The sequence below is a fragment of the Terrapene carolina genome, unplaced genomic scaffold, assembly GCF_002925995.2.
Source record: "Terrapene carolina triunguis isolate 2854851 unplaced genomic scaffold, T_m_triunguis-2.0 Scaffold246, whole genome shotgun sequence".
NCBI classification, from domain to species: domain Eukaryota; kingdom Metazoa; phylum Chordata; order Testudines; family Emydidae; genus Terrapene; species Terrapene triunguis.
This window is the reverse complement of record NW_020664597.1, coordinates 378,714-398,116: the sequence shown is the minus strand read 5'-3', so window position 1 is coordinate 398,116 and position 19,403 is coordinate 378,714. Positions and strand designations below refer to the sequence as shown.

General features: G+C 48.2%; 2 protein-coding genes across 2 annotated transcripts in view; one reads left to right on the top strand and one right to left on the bottom strand.

The window, feature by feature from the left end:
- The window catches only part of LOC112125513 (GTPase IMAP family member 7-like), a 160,782-nt gene that overhangs the window by 95,015 nt on the left and 46,364 nt on the right, over nucleotides 1-19,403 (bottom strand). The window contains exon 4 of the mRNA XM_029912787.1: nucleotides 6,618-6,644. Coding sequence (XP_029768647.1) covers nucleotides 6,618-6,644 — 27 coding nt within the window. The remainder of the gene's footprint in view (nucleotides 1-6,617; nucleotides 6,645-19,403) is intronic.
- LOC112116792 (GTPase IMAP family member 7-like) lies at nucleotides 8,698-18,849 on the top strand. The gene is made up of 4 exons (XM_029912786.1): nucleotides 8,698-8,829; nucleotides 11,541-11,640; nucleotides 17,404-18,347; nucleotides 18,829-18,849. The coding sequence occupies exons 1-4, from the start codon at nucleotides 8,698-8,700 to the stop codon at nucleotides 18,847-18,849; spliced, it is 1,197 nt and encodes a 398-aa protein (XP_029768646.1).

Genomic DNA, 19,403 nt, shown 5'->3' with positions numbered 1-19,403 from the left:
ATCCCATTTCCCCACTTACCTCAGGGCTTTGGTCTCCTTCCCCCGGTCAACCTAGTTTAAAGCCCTCCTCACTAGGTTAGCCAGCCTGCTTGCGAAGATGCTCTTCCCTCTCTTCGTTAGGTGGAGCCCATCTCTGCCTAGCATTCCTCCTTCTTGGAACACTATCCCATGGTCAAAGAATCCAAAGCCTTCTCTCCAACATGACCTGCGTAGCCATTCGTTGATTCCACAATTCGACGGTCTCTACCCAGGCCTTTTCCCTGCACAGGGAGGATGGACGAGAACACCACTTGCGCCCCAAACTCCTTTATCCTTCTTCCGAGAGCCACGTAGTCTGCAGTGATCCGCTCAAGGTCATTCTTGGCAGTATCATTGGTGCCCACGTGGAGAAGCAGGAAGGGGTAGCGATCCGAGGGCTTGATGAGTCTCGGCAGCCTCTCCATCACATCATGAATCCTAGCTCCTGGCAAGCAGCAGACCTCTCGGTTTTCTTGGTCCGGGCGGCAGATAGATGACTCAGTCCCCCTGACGAGGGAGTCCCCGAACACCACCACCCACCTCCTTCTCTTGGGAGCGGTGGTCGTGGAACCCCCATCCCTAGGACAGTGCATCTCATGCCTTCCAATCGGTGGAGTCTCCTTCTGCTCCTTTCCCTCAGATGTATCATCTACTCCACTCTCTGCATTAGTACCTGTGGAGAGAACATGAAAACGGTTGCTCACCTGTATCTCCATTGCTGGTACATAGACACTCCTCTTTCTTTTTCTGGAGGTCACATGCTGCCAAAGTTCTTCACTGTCCCTCTGTCCCCTCTGGGCAGCCTGCTCCGATTCTTCAGAACGTTGTGCCCGTAGAAGCATATCCTGATGTCTGTCCAGGAAATCTTCATTTTCTCGTATGCAACTCAGGGTCGATATTTGTTTCTCCAGACCTCGAACCTTCTCTTCCAATATGGAGACCAGCTTGCACTTTGTACAGACCAAGTTGCTTCTGTCCTGTGGAAGAAAGACAAACATGGCACAACCTGCGGGACTCTGTGCCTGCGGACACTCAAGGTAAATAAACCATCCCGGCCGGCCAGTGGCTTTACCCTGACGGGCCGGGCACCAAAGGTTGCTTACCCATAGTCTAGTTATTATGTAGTTCTGCCTTGAGTGCAGGTGACAGGACTAGATGACCTCTTGAAGTCCCTTCCAGTCCTGCACTTCTGTGATTCTATGAAAGACTGCCTGGGAGAATCTCATAATTTCCATATAGGCCATGAGTACTTTTAAATCCTTGGGAAACCTCTCAAAGTCCCTTCCAGTTCTACCATTCTATGATTCTATGATCAAGGTTGTAATCTTGTAACTCAAAGTTACTGGGCATATGACCATCTACTTAAGTAACACTTTGTCAAAACCAATGTAGCACTCAGAAGTCAGAATGTGTAAATTACTCTACATTTATGCTCTTTTTTTTTGGTTTAAGAATGAATGCCGATATTCTGCAACAAATAGTAGGCCCCATAGTAAATTCCACAGCTGCAGAATTACAGATACAGAGGCTCCCCAGGTTACGTAAACCCGATGTACACAAATCCGAGTTTATGGAAAAAGTTCTGTAAGCTAGAAGTAGGAGTGGTTTGGATTTTTTTTGCACGTAATGATCGGAGATACATTTCCGACTTACGCAAAATTCGAGTTACACAAGTCGGGGAGCGTCTGTACACAATTCTGTTCCCTATTATTTATCGTTTGCAGTACAGTGCGTCTCAGGGGCCCTGACCAAGATCAGGACCCCATTGGGCTGGAGAACATACAGCACAGAAAAAGCAATCCCTGCTCCAAAGTGTTTACAGTCTGTATAGAAAGGACAATTCTGCCCTGTCTATGTTGCACATTGCAAACACTGCAATCAGACATGTCCCCAGCAGAGCTGTAACTGGCTCTCCTGACTCAAGTGCAGTTGCACTATGGCTGTACTTGTAGCTGAGCTGCTTGTCAGCGTCTCCTGTGCACTATGGGCTTTAGTTTCACTTTGATTTTTTCACATGTTCCTCTCACTGCTCTTTGACAAGCTGATCTCCACAAACTCAGTTCCTGTAAAACTCTCCGAGGTTGTTCTTCCCTTAATGGTGACTTACTGACCCATTTGGACGCACGCCCACACACACAGAGAAGGGGACTGAACTCATTCTTTGCTTTGCTCTCGTCCCTTTGCCACTCCAGCAATTTGTGTGAGAGCATCTGAGACTGTTTTGTAAGCTGAAGAAAGCAGATGAGCTCCCAACCCTCCGGGTAAAGCAGCAGCAGCAGCAGCCTGGAAGGCTGTTGTAGAAGTCGGAAGGATTTGCAGCTGTAGGAGATACAGTATGTCCGGTGAGCAGAGCTGGAAGGGGAGAGGTAAAGCATTGCAGGGGGGGGGAGGGGAGGGAAGGGGGGATGGTTCAAACTTGGCTATAATGTCAGAAAAAAGACTTGTAGCAGTGAGGATTGTCACTGAACATGTTCTTGCGTTACAAGGGACAATGATTTTTCTCTTTGGGATCTAGCTATACCAAAAACTCTCTGATCCCCATTTCTACGTGGGGATGAGAACACACTTGGGCTAGGTCTACACTACAGCGGGGTTCCGACCTAAGATACGCAACTTCAGCTACGTGAATACCATAGCTGAAGTTGCGTATTTTAGGTCGGCTTACCTGGCGGTGAGGACGGGGGAAAGCCGACCGCTGCCGCGCTGCCGCCGACTCCGCTGCCGCCTCTTGTCGAGGTGGATTTCCGGAGTCGACGGCAGAGCGATCAGGGATCGATTTTACCGCGTCCTCACGAGACGCGGTAAGTCGATCCCCGATAAACCGATTGCTACCCGCCGGATCGGCGGGTAGTGAAGACGTAGCCATAGGCGATGATTAAAAGGTATAACAGAGACTGACTGATAATATTGTTCGGGGGTAACTGAAACTTTCTTGAACTGATCTTGGCAGTAAATGTGCATGATAGGCTCAGCTCCACGCTACACGTTGGCTGTAAGTGATCGTCACCAGACAAACATATTTAATATATAGTTACAATTGTGGCTTGATGATCAATGCACCCTTCCTAACTGGGAGTGTTAAATGCCCCAACTGCAATGTTGGAAAACAAACAAATGTGGTATTAAGGTTGCCCCCTCCCCAAATCCCTTATGTAAGTCCCAGAGCTAGGAGGTGTGAAGGGAAAAAAGACACTCTGTGATCTCTATAAGAGAAAGGGGAAAAACTGGCTCTGACAGTCTCAATTTACATACATTCACCGTAATGCAGGTCCATACGGTGTTGTTTATTTGGAGTTGATTTGTCATGTTTTTAAACTGTCATGTAACTTAGTTTATGAAAAGGAAATAAACTAGAAATGATATACCCTAGAGAAAGTGGGGCACCCTGGGCTGAAGAGTAATGGGTTCAAATTGGGCAGCTATTATTTGTTTTACCATAGTGCTTAGAAAGTCCTAGTTACAGACCAGGACCCCATTGTGCTGTACAAAGATGGTGCCTGTGACATTGCACTCCATATGTTTTATGGAAATATGCTTATGAGGGGAAATATGGTGTAACTGGAATATGCTTTATGCAAAAGGTCTCTTGTAAAGTATCATAACAAAGGTTATAACCTACTGAATATATTCCCCCTATGTGTATGCACGTATCATTCTTGTATCTGAAGCTAGAAATATAAAGTATAACTCTGTGGTCCTATTGTAATTATGCAAAGTGTGGGCCATTAATGGTGGTTTAGAATCTTGATGGCTCCCATTAACTAGGACAATTGGTTGTAAATGGTTTATTTACCTGCAAGCCTTCCTGTGTACATGTGGGCCAACCTAGGAAAAATGGAGACTAGGGGTACGTCTATACTTACCGGCTGGTTCGGCGGCAAGCAATCGATCTTCTGGGATCGATTTATCACGTCTTGTCTAGACGCGATAAATCGATCCCGGAAGTGCTCACCATCGACGCCGGTACTCCTGCTCCGCGAGAGGAGTACGCGGAGTCGACGGGGGAGCCTGCCTGCCGCGTGTCTACCCGCGGTAAGTAAGTTATTCACGTAGCTGAAGTTGCGTATCTTAGTTCGAACTGGGGCCTTAGTGTGGACCAGCCCTAGGGGGTCTTACAGTGACATGTGACCATGTCACCTGATAATGAAATCCATCTTAACCCTTGTACATTTCCATTGATGAGGAGGGGGTGGGGACAAGCACATACAAAAGATTCCTGCCTTGTGCCAAAGCTATAAAAGGGGGTGGAGCAGGACAAGGGGGGCCAGTCATGAGAAAACCCCTGCTTACCACCTGAGATGTCTGCTGAAACTAACAGACAGCACCAGGGGAAAGGATTAGGCCCAGACTAGGAAGGATTCCAGTCTGTGAAAGAAGCTTATTGGAACATCTTTGAGGGTGAGATATTACCTGTAATCAGTTTCTTAATGTATTAGGCTTAGACTTGCATGTTTTGTTTTATTTTGCTTTGTGACTTACTTTGTTCTGGCTGTTATTATTTGAAACCACTTAAATCCTACTTTTAATACTTAAACAAAAATGATTTTATTATTAATAAACCCAGAGTAAGTGATTAATACTGGAGGGAAGGAAACAACTGTGCATATTTCTCTATCAGTGATATAGAGGGCGAACAATTTATGAGTTTACACTGTATAAGCTTTATACAGAGTAAAACGGATTTATTTGGGGTTTGGATCCCATTGGGAACTGGGTGTCTGGGTGCTGGAGACAGGTAACCTGCTGAGCTGTTTTCACAAAGTCTGACGCTTTGGGGGCGTGGACCAGACCCTGGGTTTGTGTTCCAGCAGGTTAGCCTGTCTGGCTCAACAAGGCAGGGTTCTGGAGTCCCATGCTGGCAGGGAAAACAGGCTCTGAGGTAATTTCAGCACATCAAGTGACAGTCCCAAGGGGATCTCTGTGATTGTGACGGATTTTGTTACCATCCCTAGTGTGACGGGTTGGATCACAGAACCCCCCTTGGCAGCTGCCACCTGATGTGCCAAGACTACCTCTGTCCCTGCTTTTCCTGCCAGCTCAGGACTCCAGCACCCTGTCTTGCTGAGCCAGACACTCCCGTCTGCTCCAACACAGACCCAGGGTTGGAATTACTTGCCCCAAAGCTGCAGGTTTACCTGAAAGCAGTTAACAGAAGTGTTCCTGTTTTTGACACTCAGATGCCCAACTCCCAGTGGGATCTAAACCCAAATAAATCCGTTTTACCCTGTATAAGGCTTATACAGGGTAAACTCATAAATTGTTCACCCTCTATAACACTGATAGAGAGAGATGAACAGTTGTTTGCTCCCCTAGGTATTAATACATACTCTGAGATAATTAATAAGTAGAAAAGTATTTTATTAAATACAGAAAGTAGGATTTAAGTGGTTCCAAGTAGTAACAGACAGAACAAAGTAAGTCACCAAGCAAAATAAAATAGACATAGATTTGCACATTTTAATCAAACTGAATACAGATAATCTCACCCTCAGAGACACTTCAGTAAGTTTTTTTTTTCTTTTTTTTTTCTTTTCCCCCCTCAGACTGGACCCCTTCCAGCCTGGGCACAATTCTTTCCCCGGTACAGCTCTTGTTCCAGCTCAGGTGGTAGCTAGGGGATTCTTCATGATGGCTCCTCTCCTCCCTTTGTTCTGTTCCACTCCTTTATATATCTTTTGCATAAGGCGGGAATCCTTTTGTCCCTCTCTGGTTTCCCACCCCCTCCTTCTCAATGGAAAGACACCAGGTTAAAGATGGATTCCAGTTCAGGTGACATGATCACATGTCACTGAAAGAGTTCATTGCCCACTTGCCAGAACACGCATATACAGGAAGACTTACAGGTAAAACACACCCATCTGCAGACAATTGTCTTGGTTAATGGGAGTCCTCAAGATTCCAAACCACCATTAATGGCCTACACTTTGCATAATTACAATAGGCCCTCAGAGTTATATTTCATATTTCTAGTTTCAGATACAAGAGTGATACATTTATACAAATAGGACGATCACACTCAGTAGATAATAAACTTTGTAATGATACCTTACAAGAAACCTTTTGCATGAAGCATATTCCAGTTACATTATATTCACTCAATCAAATTTTTATAAAATCATATAGACTGCAACATCACACCCTTCCCCTGAGCTTACTGACATAGACTTGGACACTGACCATGGCGGAGGCAGAATACCTAAAATTCAGTTTGGGGCTCCCCTATGGGGCAGACACTTCTGTGTCCCCCAAAAGAGAAAGAGACCCTGATCCAGCTGTAGGTTCACAACTACCAGCTATGACAGACCTTTCACTGGCCAGCAAAATCTCCCCCCCTCCATTCACTGAGGTTGGGTTTGCTTCCAGCTAGAGTCCTTGGGGTTTGTTCCCACCGCAGCAGTCACCAGGACCGCAACTTCCAGCTCCAGGATACATGTCTCTGTGCACCTCTTCCACTCCATTACAGCCAGGTCATGCTGCTGGGTCTTAATTGTTTTGTCTCGTAAGTCCAGGCTGGTGGGCAGCCTTTTCTTTTTCCAGGGCAGCCTTTTCCCAGGCAAATTGTACATCAATTTCCATTTGTCTTCCCTTAAGACAATCACTCGATGAACTGGGATACCAGAGAACCCCCTCCTGCCAGAACAGACACCCCTCCACTCCTATCTTGCGAAGTTAGACACTTCAGTCAGCTTCAGCACAGACACAGAGGTTGGGCCACACCCGTCTGCAGTTCACTGACACTGACACAGAGGTGCACTCAGCTCAGGGGTGTCTTAGTTAACAGACTTTCCCAGCGCCCAGTGTTCAGTCTTTCTGGGCAATTTGCAACTTGTGTAGTTCTAGCTTCTTCTGATCTTCATTCTTACTTATTTTGCTTCCTTTTCTGTCCCTACTTCCCTTTCCCGAAATAAGCAAACAGAAAATAACAAACCAGTCACCACTTTGTCTGTTCTTCAGCCGCCACACTTAAAACACTTAAAATCACTACCAGTATCTCAAAGCAATCAGCTGTGCACAGCTGCTGACTGTGATCCTGCCGACTACGCCACTGTGACGGGTTGGATCACAGAAACCCCCTGGGAGCTGCCAACTTATGTGCCAAGACTACTTCTTCCCCCTGCTTTCCCTGCCAGCTCGGAACTCCGGCACCCTGTCTTGCTGAGCCAAACACTCCCACCTGCTCCAACAAAGACCCAGGGTCTGAATTACTTGCCCCAAAGCTGAAGGTTTACCTAAAAGCAGCTAACAGAAGTGTTCCTGTTTTTAACGCTCAGATGTCCAACTCCCAATGGGGTCTAAACCCAAATAAATCCGTTTTACCCTGTATAAAGCTTATGCAGGGTAAACTCATAAATTGTTCCCCCTCTATAACACTGATAGAGAGATATGCACAGTTGTTTGCTCCCCCAGGTATTAATACATATTCTGAGTTAATTAATAAGTAAAACATGATTTTATTAAATACAGAAAGTAGGATTTAAGTGGTTCCAGTTTCTTCCAATTATCCTGGGGGGTGGAGAGGCTCTCTTTAGCCAGCTGAAGACAAAATGGAGGGGTCTCCCATGGGTTTAAATAGACTCTTGTGGGTGGAGACCCCCCCTCTTCACTCCTATACAAATCCAGCTCCAAGATGGAGTTCTGGAGTCACCTGGGCAAGTCACATGTCGATGCATGACTCAGTCTTTACAGGCAGAGGCCATTGTCCACATGGTATCTTGTATGTCTCCAGGAAGACTTCTCATGTGGATTGGAGCATTCCAAGATGCATTGTTCCCCAAGTGCTTCCTGATCAGGTACTTAACCTTGCAAATTCATAGACTCATAGACTTTAAGCTCAGAAGGGACCATTATGATCATCTAGTCTGACCTCCTGCACAATGCAGGCCACAGAATCTCACCCACCCACTCCTGTAACAAATCCCTAACCTATGCCTGAGTTATTGAAGTCCTCAAATCGTGGTTTAAAGACCTCAAGGTGCAGAGAACCCTCCAGCAAACTGACCAAATGCCTCACAAAGCTTACTTAGAAATCAAGCAAGTATACAGCCAATATTCTTAACCTCAAGTACAAAATGATGTATGTGTACCAATAGGATGAATAGACATAGTAGACCATAACCTTTACAGAGATATGTTACATGGCACAGGCAGCACAAAACATATTCCAGTGATGTCATATTCCCATAAAGTATTATGGGGTACAGCGTCACACCTAGCTTGTACAAAAGTTTTTCCCAAAAAACAACATCTCAAATATTGACTATGGCTTGGGCTAAAAAGGAGTAACGTTGATGTCAGGAGTAGGAGCCAGTTTTCAAGGAGAGAAATTGTGAGCTGGTATTCCTCTTGAATGAAAATGGAACAAATAAGAGACATACTGACAAGAGTTATAGATGTCCAAAAGAACTTAAAACCAGAGCTTTGCAAAAGGAATTAAAATAAAACCTAAAGAAAGACCTAAAACTGGAGAGCTGGAGGCTTAATAAAATAAATTAAAACAAGACCAAAAACAAACGTGCCAGACTTCACAGAAGGAATAGAGCAACATCTTGAAGCTTCCCAGAAAGGACTGAGAGAATCTTGGTTGGGAAAGCAGTTACAAAGCAGTCTGGGCAGAACTTAAATCCCCATTACACAATTACCTCTGGGTCGCCAAGGTGAATTGATGAGGTGACCTGCAACATGACTATCATGAATCAGAAAGTTTTCCACAAAAACTGGGAGACCAGGAAAGCTCTGTCCTGCTTGGTACTTGGTAAGGAAGACAAGCTGCAGCAAGGACTTAAGGAGCTGAAAAAGCATTTAAAAAAGAAAGTCAGAGTCACAGAACACTGAGGAAATCAGCCACCTGGGAGTGGAACTGGGCCAGAGAACTTTGGCTAAGACTAGATAGTTATAACATCATTTGTAACCCACAGTGGCCCAGAGGGGAGAGGTTACATTTGTACTGTCGAGATGGGACAAAGTACTATCTTTGGTGTGTGTGTGTGGGGGGGGGGGGAAATCCCCAGAAGGCTCCTTTGGTTCAGTTCAACATCTCAGCCCAAATGAGTGGCTAGGAAGATGAAGAGTGGGTGAGGGAGGGCAGTTATAGCAGCCCTCTTGTGGTGCTGAATAGTTTACCCCCAGAAAAGAGACTGTTATCCAGATTTGGTACAAGCACAGTGTATCAGAAACTAAAGCTGATGCTGATCAATGCATGATCTGCCACTAATGAACAATACACGACCTTATCAGTGATGAAGCACTCAGTGTATCCTACATCACTGAGACTGGACTGAAACAGGTCTTGTTCCAGCCCACCTCAGCCTCCCCAGCCACGCCGTACATCACAGTCCCAGGCAGGACAGAAAGGCAGGTGGCCCTGCATTCATTGTCTCTACATATATCAAATCCAAGAGAGGTGCCTCAGGTAAGACAACTTTATTCAAATTCATTCACATGGCAGTAGAAACCAGAGTCAAAGTTAACAGATTTTATGCTCATTTACAGACAACCACAGACTAAAGGATCTGATGAAGTGGGTTTTAGCCCACAAAAGCTTATGCACAAATAAATTTGTTTGTCTTTAAGGTGCCACAGGACTCCTCGTTGTTTTTGCTGAAACAGATTAACACTGGTACCCCTCTGAAACAGAGTGAAGTGTTCATAAAGGAACTCATTGATATCTTGTCAGCAATGGTGGTGAAATACCCCAGATTTTTCATCCCGGGAAACTTCAAAATGCATATTAACAAGGCCATGGATGCCCCAGAACTCATCTCCTCCTTTGCCTCCCTAGTAGTTTAATAGGTCATCTCTGGTCCAACCCACACAGCTGGTCGCACACTGGACTTCCTCTTAGGCCTAGATGTCAAGATAAAGGACATCAGAGCACAGCCAATGCCTTGGACAGACCATCACCACATTAGGGCAATGGTTAGAGACCTTCCTGGGCCTAGGCAACAAGAAAGACCAATGATCCTGATTCAACCACAAGGAATCACAGATTATAACAAATTCCAAAGCCTGCTAGATGACAACAGCACACAACCCACAGGACAAGCTGTCAAGGACTTGGTGAATCATTATAATTCTACACTAGCCTAGACCATTGAGATGTTGGTCCCCAAATAGCCGCTGCCTCCCCATTGCCCACACACTACAACACCTTTCTCCAAATGAAGAGGAGGTGGAAACTCAAGCACCACTGACAGAAAATGAAGGCAGGTGCAGACAGGATGAAACATAATGAATTCCTACAAGCCTATGCTGAGTCTGTAATGGAGGATGTCTGCACTTTGAGCTGGGGGCACTCTGCTGCAAATGCTTCTCCCCCTCAGGACAGAATGAGAGATCAAACAACCCATGCCGGATGTACAATCACATTGCTTTTTTCATTACTGGAAGGCACTCAGATATTAATATGAGGAGTGGGATAGAAGAACCTGGACAGAACAGAATAGCGTACAATACAGTAGAATCCTTGACATGTAGTTTGGAACCAGCCATTAATCTGAGCTGTCCGGGCTACAGATAGGAACTAGAAGGAGAGGGGGGTAAACAGTAGAAGTGGAGATGTCCTCTGGGTCCCTCTCTTTGGATAACGATGGTAAAGGTCCAATGGTGTCACAGTGGATCCTGTAGTCGCAGCAGAGGGTGGAGATGGCAGCCCTGATGGTGAAGTTCACTCCTTCCTGTCCATCCATCTTCCAACCAGTCAGATGCTGCTTTTACCCCCAAAGCTTTTTTTAAGGATCCCAAAAGGCATGATGGACAGAATAGCCCAGCTCTTCATTATTTTGATCGCCAGTTAGGCCCAACTTTGGACCATACTTTCTAGTCCCACGCTCCTCTTGTTTAACAGACATGTTTATAACAGTCTTTGAGCGGCTGTGAGGGTGGTAAAGAAATAATGAAGAGGATAGGTCACTGCTTCATAGTGATCTGGATCGGTTGGTAAATTGGGCTCAAGCGTACAATATGAGTTTTAATACAGCTATATGCAAATTGTAACATAGAGCAGATGGGCCCCTTTGTCTTCTGCCTGTTCTGTACCCACAAACCAACCAGAGACCTCTGCTTTGGTGCAATCACCCGTGCTCTTTATTTACAGTACAGGTTCCCACCACCTTTTAGCTACAGACAGTGTCAGAATCACAGCCTCAGGGGCAGCTAGCTTCTGCAGCCAGCAGGGGAGAGTGGCCTCTAACTACCTGTCTCCTCCCTTCCCTCTCCCAGGCTTCCTTCCCGCCAGCCTTTATGTAGCCCCTGACTAACAAGGCCGGCAGCTGTTCCCTATTTGCCAGCTTCGTCCTTCCCTAGCTTCTCTGCTCCCTTCCAGTGGCTTTTGTCCGGGGAAGTCTCTTCCCCTCTTTTGGGCAATCACCAGCATCCTCTATGGGAGATTCCTTCATCCTGCTCCCGCAAAAAGTACACTGGTCGGGGGGTGGCTATTCCCATAGCTCTGCCGCCACCCACAGGTCCTCACACCAATCACACCCCCGCAGGCATCCCTTCTCTTTTATCCCCTTTCCTTTTGGTAGGAGGTCAAGGCCAATCCCAACCTCCTGCTGGACATCCTGGGGCTTGAGTTCTCCCAAGCCACCAAGCGGGGTCCCCACTTCTTCTCCTGGGAGCTATGTGGTGGGGAGCTCCAGTTGCCCCTTTTCTCCCTCCAAGGGGGTTGGGCTGGCCATCTCCCCTACATATCCTTCCCCTCTGTCTAGTCTATCCGCGCTCTGTTGTCTAGGGTTCTCATGTTCATTACCTCGAGGACTTTGCTCCTGCTCCTCCCTGGGGCTTCTCAGTCTAGCGGTCCCTTCCCCGTTCTTTGGGGACCTTTCCTTTTCCCTCTGGGGGGAGGGCCCCAATCCATACCAAACACAATGGGGTATGGTAACCCCTCTACTACGCCAACCCGCTTCCATTTAAAGCTGCCCTGCACTTCTAGGGGCACCTGGGACACCGGGAAGTATCTCTTCTCTCCCTGGATACACTCCAGGGCCATCCATGTGGCCACCCAGTGCAGTTTTATCAGCCCCCTCTGGACGAGCGAGCAGGCTGAAGCTGTATCCATCAGGCCCCTTTGGGGTTTCCTCCCCACTTTCACCGGGACAGTGGACAGCCTCTGCCCCCTTGTCCACCCTCCAGCATTAGTCCAGCCAAAACATTTGGCTCACCCACATTCCATATCTGGGCAGTCCCCCTTTTTGTGTCCTGGCCGCCCGCACTGCCAGCAAACAATCACTCCTCGGGGTTCCTCCTTCCTCTTTGAAAGGGTTCCCTCAGCTTCTTCCCCAACTCTGTCTTTATAGGGTCAGCCCTCCCTTCAGGGAATGTCTGCCTCCGTGTACTCCTCAGTTAGCTTGAGTTTTACTGGACAGAGTGTTTGTGAAAATGCTACATTTTAAGTGACTGAGAATATTCTTGGAAAGCAAATTTTGAGTCGACCGTGCTTGGCTGATATTGCCTGACCCAGACTTGGATATTCTCGGGGAGGCTCTGTAGCAATTGTTCTAGGACTAGGGCATCCATTATCTCCCCCACTGTTTGTGTCTCGGGCCTTAGCCAGTGGGTGGCCCAGTCCATCAGTCTCTGGGAGAATGCCCAGGGCTGCACAGCCCCTGTCCATTGGGCCGACGGGAACTTTTGGTTGTATTTCTCTGCTGACAGGCCCCCCTGGTCTAGAATGGCCGCCCTAACCATCTCATAATGCCGAGCCTGTTCCTCACTCAAGGCCATATAGGCCACTTGAGCATCTTCTGCCAGGTAGGGGAGCCAGCCATGGGGCCCAGGTTGCCCTATCCCATCCGGTGCCCATGGCTACCCACTCGAACATACCGAGGAAGGCATCTGGGTCATCTGACGGGCCCATTTTACAGAGTCCCAAGCCCGGTGGCCGGGTGCCATCCCCTACCGCAGGACTCACCATTCATTGGGAGTTGCTGCTTCACGCTGGCCTGCTCTCTTATAAAGTCCTGTAGGCCTTTTTGTTGTTCTGCCTGCCAGGTTAGCAAGAGCTGTCTCTCGGCCTGGAGGGGCTGCTGGAAGCTTTGCAGGGCCTTCTGCATCTGCTCCTGCTATTTGACAAGCCATTGCAGGGTCTGCTCCATCTCCAGGCCGCCAACCCCATCCATTGGCTCAGGATCCTGGACAAGCCCCCGTATGTAACAGGGCACAGACAGGCCCCTTTGTCTTCTGCCTTTCGGCTCCCACAAACCAGCCAGAGATCTTTGCTTTGGTGCAATCACCGGTGTTATTTATTTACAGTACAAGTTCCCACCAACTTGTAGCTACTGACAGTATCAGGCTTACAGCCTCAGGGACTGCTAGCTTCTGCAGCAAGTAGGGGAAAGTGTCCTCTAACTCCCTGGCTCTCTTCCTGCCAGCCTTTATATAGCCCCAGGCTAACGAGGCCGGCAGCTGTTCCCTATTTGCCACTTAGGGCTGGGCTTACTCAGCCAGCTCCAATTCCCCTTTCCTGGTTGGAGCTGGAATGACAGAGGGCTGGCTCAGGGTTTCCTAGCCAGCACCTGTCACACAAATGTATACTTCTAGGAACAAAGAAGGTAAGCTGTACTTACAGGATGGGGGACTCTATCCTGGGAAACAGTGTCTCTCGGAAAAAGATCTGTGGGTCCTGGTGGATAATCAGTTGAACATGAGTTCTCAATGTGACACTATGGCCAAATTTCCTAATTAGAACCTAGGATACATAAACCGGGGAATCTTGAGTAGGAGCAGAGAGGTTATTTTACCTGTGGATTTGGCTCTGGTGCAATCACTGCTAAAATACAGTGTCCAGTTCTGATGCCCATATGTTGATAAATGGGAAAGGGTTCAGAGAAGAGCCATGAGAACGATTAAAGGATTAGAGAACATGCCTTTATAGTGATAAGCTCACGGAGCTCTGTCTATTTAGCTTAACAAAGAGAAGGTTAATGGGTGACTTGATTAGAGTCTATAAATACCTACATGGGGAACCAATATTGAATTATGGGCTCTTCAGTCTAGCAGAGACAGGTCTAACACAGTCCAATGGCTGGTAGTTGAAGCTAGACATATTCAGACTGGAAATAAGGCATAACTTTATAACGGTGAGTGTAATTAACCATTGGAACAATTTACCAAGGGTTGCAGTGGATTCTCCATCACTGGTAATTTTTAAGTCAAGGTTGGATGTTTTTCTAGAAGATCTGTGATAGGAATTATTTTGGGAGGATTCTGTGGCCTGTGATATACAGTGGTGTGATGGGGTATATAGTTCCACATTGGAACTTAAGGAGTTAAGGAGAAGTTCTGGGCCCAGGTGACTCCGCCCCTGCCACCTGTACAGCCTGCTCCTGCTGGAGGAGGATCTTAAAAGGGAGCAAGACAGCTCAGAAGTGGACAGACCTATCCCGAGAGCTCCCGAATGAGGGAACTGCAGAAGCCTTCGCTCTCAGGAAGAGGCTACCAGCTGAGCCCAGCTGGATTTCTCCTCTCTTATGTTGAACTTTGAGTCTTTTTGGGGAGGCGAATGATTGGAAGTGGCCCAGGAGGCACCTTTCAGGTGCTCCAGGGTGCTTGATACTGTTGCCTCTCATAGGGCCCTGGATTGGAGCCCATTGGAGAGAGAGGGCCCAGGCCCTTTTCACGTGGAAGGGAGGTTCATGCCCTCGGCAGCAGCCCTCTCAGAAGTAAGGAGAGAGTAGAGACATTCAAAGCCCCGAGGCAAGGATGAGCCACCTATAGGGGTCAGGAGGTGGACTTACATCCTAACCACAGGTAGGGCCTTGGGACTCTGTATATTTCTCTGAACTCTCTAACTCCAGAAAGGGGCATGAATTGGTGACCCAACTGGAGGGTATGCCGGCAAGAGTTGTTGTTGAAGATGAGGTGTGTGGGGAGTGGAGGCCCAGTGACCTAACCACAAGGGGACACCACCGGTAAGCCCAGCCCTCTGTCAGAAGGGAATAAAATTAGACGATCACAATGGTCCCTTCTGGCCTTGGAATCTATGAATCTCTAGCAGGAGATCTTTTTGTTTGGGCTAATTTGTCTTTCTGTCTCCCTTTTTCGTACCTTTTCCCCATCATCATTTCTTGTTACATGTGTTTAGAATATTGTATATCGGGGTGGACAACCTGGGGCTCCAGAGCCACATGCGGCTCTCCAGAAGTTAATATGCGGCTCCTTGTATAGGCACCGACTCTGGGGCTGGAGCTACAGGTGCCAACTTTCCAATGTGCCGGGGGGTGCTCACTGCTCAACCCCTGGCTCTGTCACAGGTCCTGCCCCCACTCCACCCCTTCCCGCCCCTTCCCCTCAGCCTGCCGTGCCCTCACTCCTCCCCTGCCCCTCCAGAGCCTCCTGCATGCCACGAAACAGCTGATCGGGAGGTGTGGGGCGGGAGGGGGAGGCGCTGATTGGCAGGGTTGTTGGTGGGCAGGAGCCGCTGGGAGCGGGGTAGGGGAGCTGATGTGGGGCTGTTGACGTATTATGTGGCTCTTTGGCAATGTACATTGGTAAATTCTGGCTCCTTTTCAGGCTCAGGTTGGCCACCCCAATTTCTCATCATTAGGCTCACAAATGGGGTAGGTCTATCAGTCCGCAAGTCTTACAACCGCCACCCCTAACACAGGAGGGGCCCTTTGCAGCAGTATCTCGAGCCCCAGTGGAGTGCATTGCTGTCGGTGTGCTGCGGCCTCTGCCTGACACAGACGCTGGCAATCAATATTTGCTGGTAGCTACGGATACTTCACAAAATGGCCTGAGGCTTATCCGATAAGACATCCAGAGGCTGTGACAGTAGCAGATTAATTATTCACCAGATCTGGGGTCCCAAGTGAGTTGCACAGGAATTTAGAGGCGGATTAAAGTTCCGTGGGGCCCTGGGCCAGAGTAAGTGGGGGGGGGCCCCTCCCCACAACTTCTGCCCACAGTCCCACCCCCATTCTGCCCCTTCTGCCTGCGGTCCTGCCCAGGGCCTCACACCGTTCTCTCCCTTCCCCAATGGCCCCGCCCTTGTTCTACCCACGGTCCCATCCCATTCTGCCCTCCCCACTGCAGCTCCCCGTTTGCTCCCTGGGGCCGCAGCGGGAAGTGACAGCTTCCCCAGCCCTGAGGCAAAAGGAGGGACCTAGAGCTCCTCCGGTCTTATGGCTGCAGCCGGGGTCCCGGTGCTGGGGCTTCCCCTGCTGCCCAGCGCTGCTGCCGGGGAGCATAGGGGGATTGGGGTGCGGGAGCTTCCCGGTGCGGAGGCTTCCCCTGCCCCGCCCTGCCTGGCGCTGATGCCGAGGAGCATAGCTGAGTCAGGGAGCGGGGGCTTCCCCGGCCCCACCCTGCCTGCCCAGCGCTCCTGCCAGGGAGCAGAGCGGGGTGAGGGCACATGGGCTTCCCCTACTCTGTCCGGCACTGTTTCCAGGGAGCAGGGGCGGGCGCAAAGACTTCCCCTGACCTGCCCTGGCCCTTGTCTGCTCTGGGGGTGGGGTGCCCATTTTTCCAGGGCCCCCTAATTGGACGGGGCCCAGAGGCCCATTGGCTAATCTGCCACTGCATGGATCAAAGGGGAAACTGTGACTCCAAAGTGTTTCAGCAGGTTTGTGAGATTCTAAGGATCCCCAACTCACCCCACCCCAGCTCACACACAGTCTGTTGGGGTGGTGGGAAGGTTCAATAGGCTGCTGGGGGCTCAGCTGGCTTCTGTTGTACAACACACCAAAGGGACGGGGACCAGTATGTCCCATTCCTTGTGATGGCTGATAGAACACCAGGCTATGAGAGTACGAAGCGTACCCCAGAACTCCTCATGTTTGGGCAGGGGCTCAGCACCCCAGCAAACCTCTTGCATGGAGTCCCTGAAGAGGAACAGAGGGATTTGAACCATCTGGACTACGTAGAAACCCTACATCTACAACCCAGAATCGAAAGAGTTCACAACTTCGCTAGAGCAAATGTGAGGACAGCCTCTGACAAACTGAAAAAACCCCTCTGTGATGTAAGGTCATGTGGGGAGGTGTTTAAGGGGGGGATCCAGTTCCACAATCTTAGCACTTTCTCCTCCAATCAGAAAGGACCTGCATGGCCTCACATATTGGCTAATGGCTCAGGCTAAAAAGGGGTAACAAAACCATGTTACTCACGGGTTCTGTGAAAGTGAAATTTTGAATATTGAATTGTTGCAATGAGCTACATGTAAAACAAGCAGAAACTACAGATAAAATATTATTCAGAGGAATTATTATTCAGTGAATTCTGAATAAAAATGAAAGAAAATCAGTCTGTTTGCACAATTCACTGACAGAAAACAGAGGCAAGAGAGTTTAGCTGAAGTATCCATTAACAGTTATCCTCACAGCTCCAGTCTGCCCGTCGCTACCTTATTATCTGTGCAATGATGTTATGCATATAATTTGTTTCCCACAGATTCACATCCTGATGGTCAAGACCCTGGAGGACCTGAACTGAGAATTGTCCTTGTTGGTAAAACTGGAGCTGGGAAAAGTGCGACAGGAAACACTATCCTTGGCGAGAGAAAGTTTGAGTCCAAGCTCAGTGTAAAGTCAGTAACTGAGACTTGTGCTAAAGGGAGGGTAACACGGGATGGGAGGGAGGTTGTGGTTATCAATACGCCTGATATTTTTGATACAAAGGCCCCTGTTGAAGAATCTGCCTGTGAGATCATTCGCTGTATCATGCTCTCCTACCCGGGCCCCCATGCTCTGGTGCTAGTTACACAGCTGGGCTGTCACAATGAGGAGGATAAGGCAGCAGTCAGGCGAATACAAGAGATTTTTGGAGTTGAGGCTCTGAGGTACATGATCGTCTTATTCACCTGGAAAGAAGACTTAGAAGATGACTCACTGGATGATTATATAAGAGACTTGGACAACCAAGATCTTCGTAAGTTGATTAAAGATTGTGGGGACCGATGTTGCACTTTCAACAATAAAGCAACTGGCACAGAAAGGGATGAGCAGATAAATGAACTGAGGAAAGTGATTGAGGAAACGGTGCAGGTGAATGAAGGCCAATGTTACAGCAATGAGATGTATAAATATGCCAAAGAGAAGATTGAACAACAGGAGAGGGCACTTGAGAAAACGTACAGAGAACTAGAGGAAGAAAAAGTAAAAGATATAATACATCACTTCAAGGAGAAATATAAAAACATAAAGGAAGGCTTAAACTCAAGGCCGGAGGAAGTAAAGGAAATACATCTAGAACTAGGCGAGACTGTATATCGAGCTTTAGATACGCTGTCAGAAGCTCAAAAAGCCACAGAGGCAGAACAGGAAGAAAACCCGCTGAAAGAAATACAGAAATACTACAAGGAAAAGGTAAAACAAGGGAAGAAGGACGCAATGATGGTAATGAGATTAGCTCTGTATTTGCATATTTAATTACACTTACTCCTGTGCAATTGGGACCTAAACTAAATTCTGCGGTATTTAGGGGAATCTGGCCTTGTGAGGGGCTGAGTACTGAGGGGTCTGGCACCTTGCCAAAGGCACTCAGCCGTTCAGCAGATTGAAATCCCAGGGCTGTAATTATAGTGACACTGATCACCTTTAGAAAGTCATTTGAAATCTACTAATGAAAAAGGCTATATGAGAGTGAGGTATTTATTAATTATTAATTACTTATTAATAATTGAATTAAGTTTTAATTATTAGTATAACTGTAAGTGCTCTAAACCATTTACTCTTATCTTTTCCTGGATCATCTCCCTGGTTGTTCATCTCCTTATTAATAAGCCTCATCAACCTGTCTTCATATGACCGTTTTTCTGTGCCTGTCATTGTTCTTGCTTCCCAGCCCCGAATCCCCCATGTTTCTGTCTCCTTTTAGAGATGGGCTAATGAGCACTGAACATAGCTTTCCAGGTGAGGGTTTTGTTCATGCAGAATTAGGGTTGCCTAGTGCTGCCTTGTGACTGTCCAGGAAGAGGGTGGTAGATAAACCTCCACCGCTGAACCCTGGAAATACAGAATTCCGAGCTGGAATGAAGGTGGGGAGTTGGAGCTCAGAGCTGAGGCAGGAGAGGGTAGCAGAGTATATGCTCCAGAGCTGGTTTGTGGGTGGAGGGGGCTGTGAGGCCTGGAGTTGAGGCAGGAGGGGTTGAGGCAGAGCTGGGCTGGGGCAAGGATATGTGTTGGGTAGGTAGAGTCACGCTGGAGGCTGCAGGATGGGGGGAGGGCATTGAAGTTGAACAGGGAAGCATGGGAGTAGTTGCAGGAAGAGGAGCAGCAGTGCAAGTAAGTGGGTCTCCTCCGTGCCAGCAAGCGATTTATAGCCGGTATGGGGTAGGGGAAAGACACCGTACCGCCCCCAGCCCCTCCACGGATCTGCCTCTCAGGAGAACAGGGCTGGGAGCGCTACGGCAGCCGGAGGAGCTGACGGTGTTCTGCTCCTTTCCCTCTGCC

Excerpts from the sequence above, each read along its gene's own strand:
- LOC112116792 (XM_029912786.1), top strand. The coding sequence starts at position 8,698 with ATGACTATCATGAATCAGAAAGTTTTCCACAAAAACTGGGAGACCAGG. Across the intron at positions 8,830-11,540 it reads AAAAGCATTTAAAAAAGAAA|GAGGTCAAGGCCAATCCCAA; the intron begins GTCAGAGTCACA and ends TCCTTTTGGTAG. Across the intron at positions 11,641-17,403 it reads CTTCTCCTGGGAGCTATGTG|ATTCACATCCTGATGGTCAA; the intron begins GTGGGGAGCTCC and ends TGTTTCCCACAG.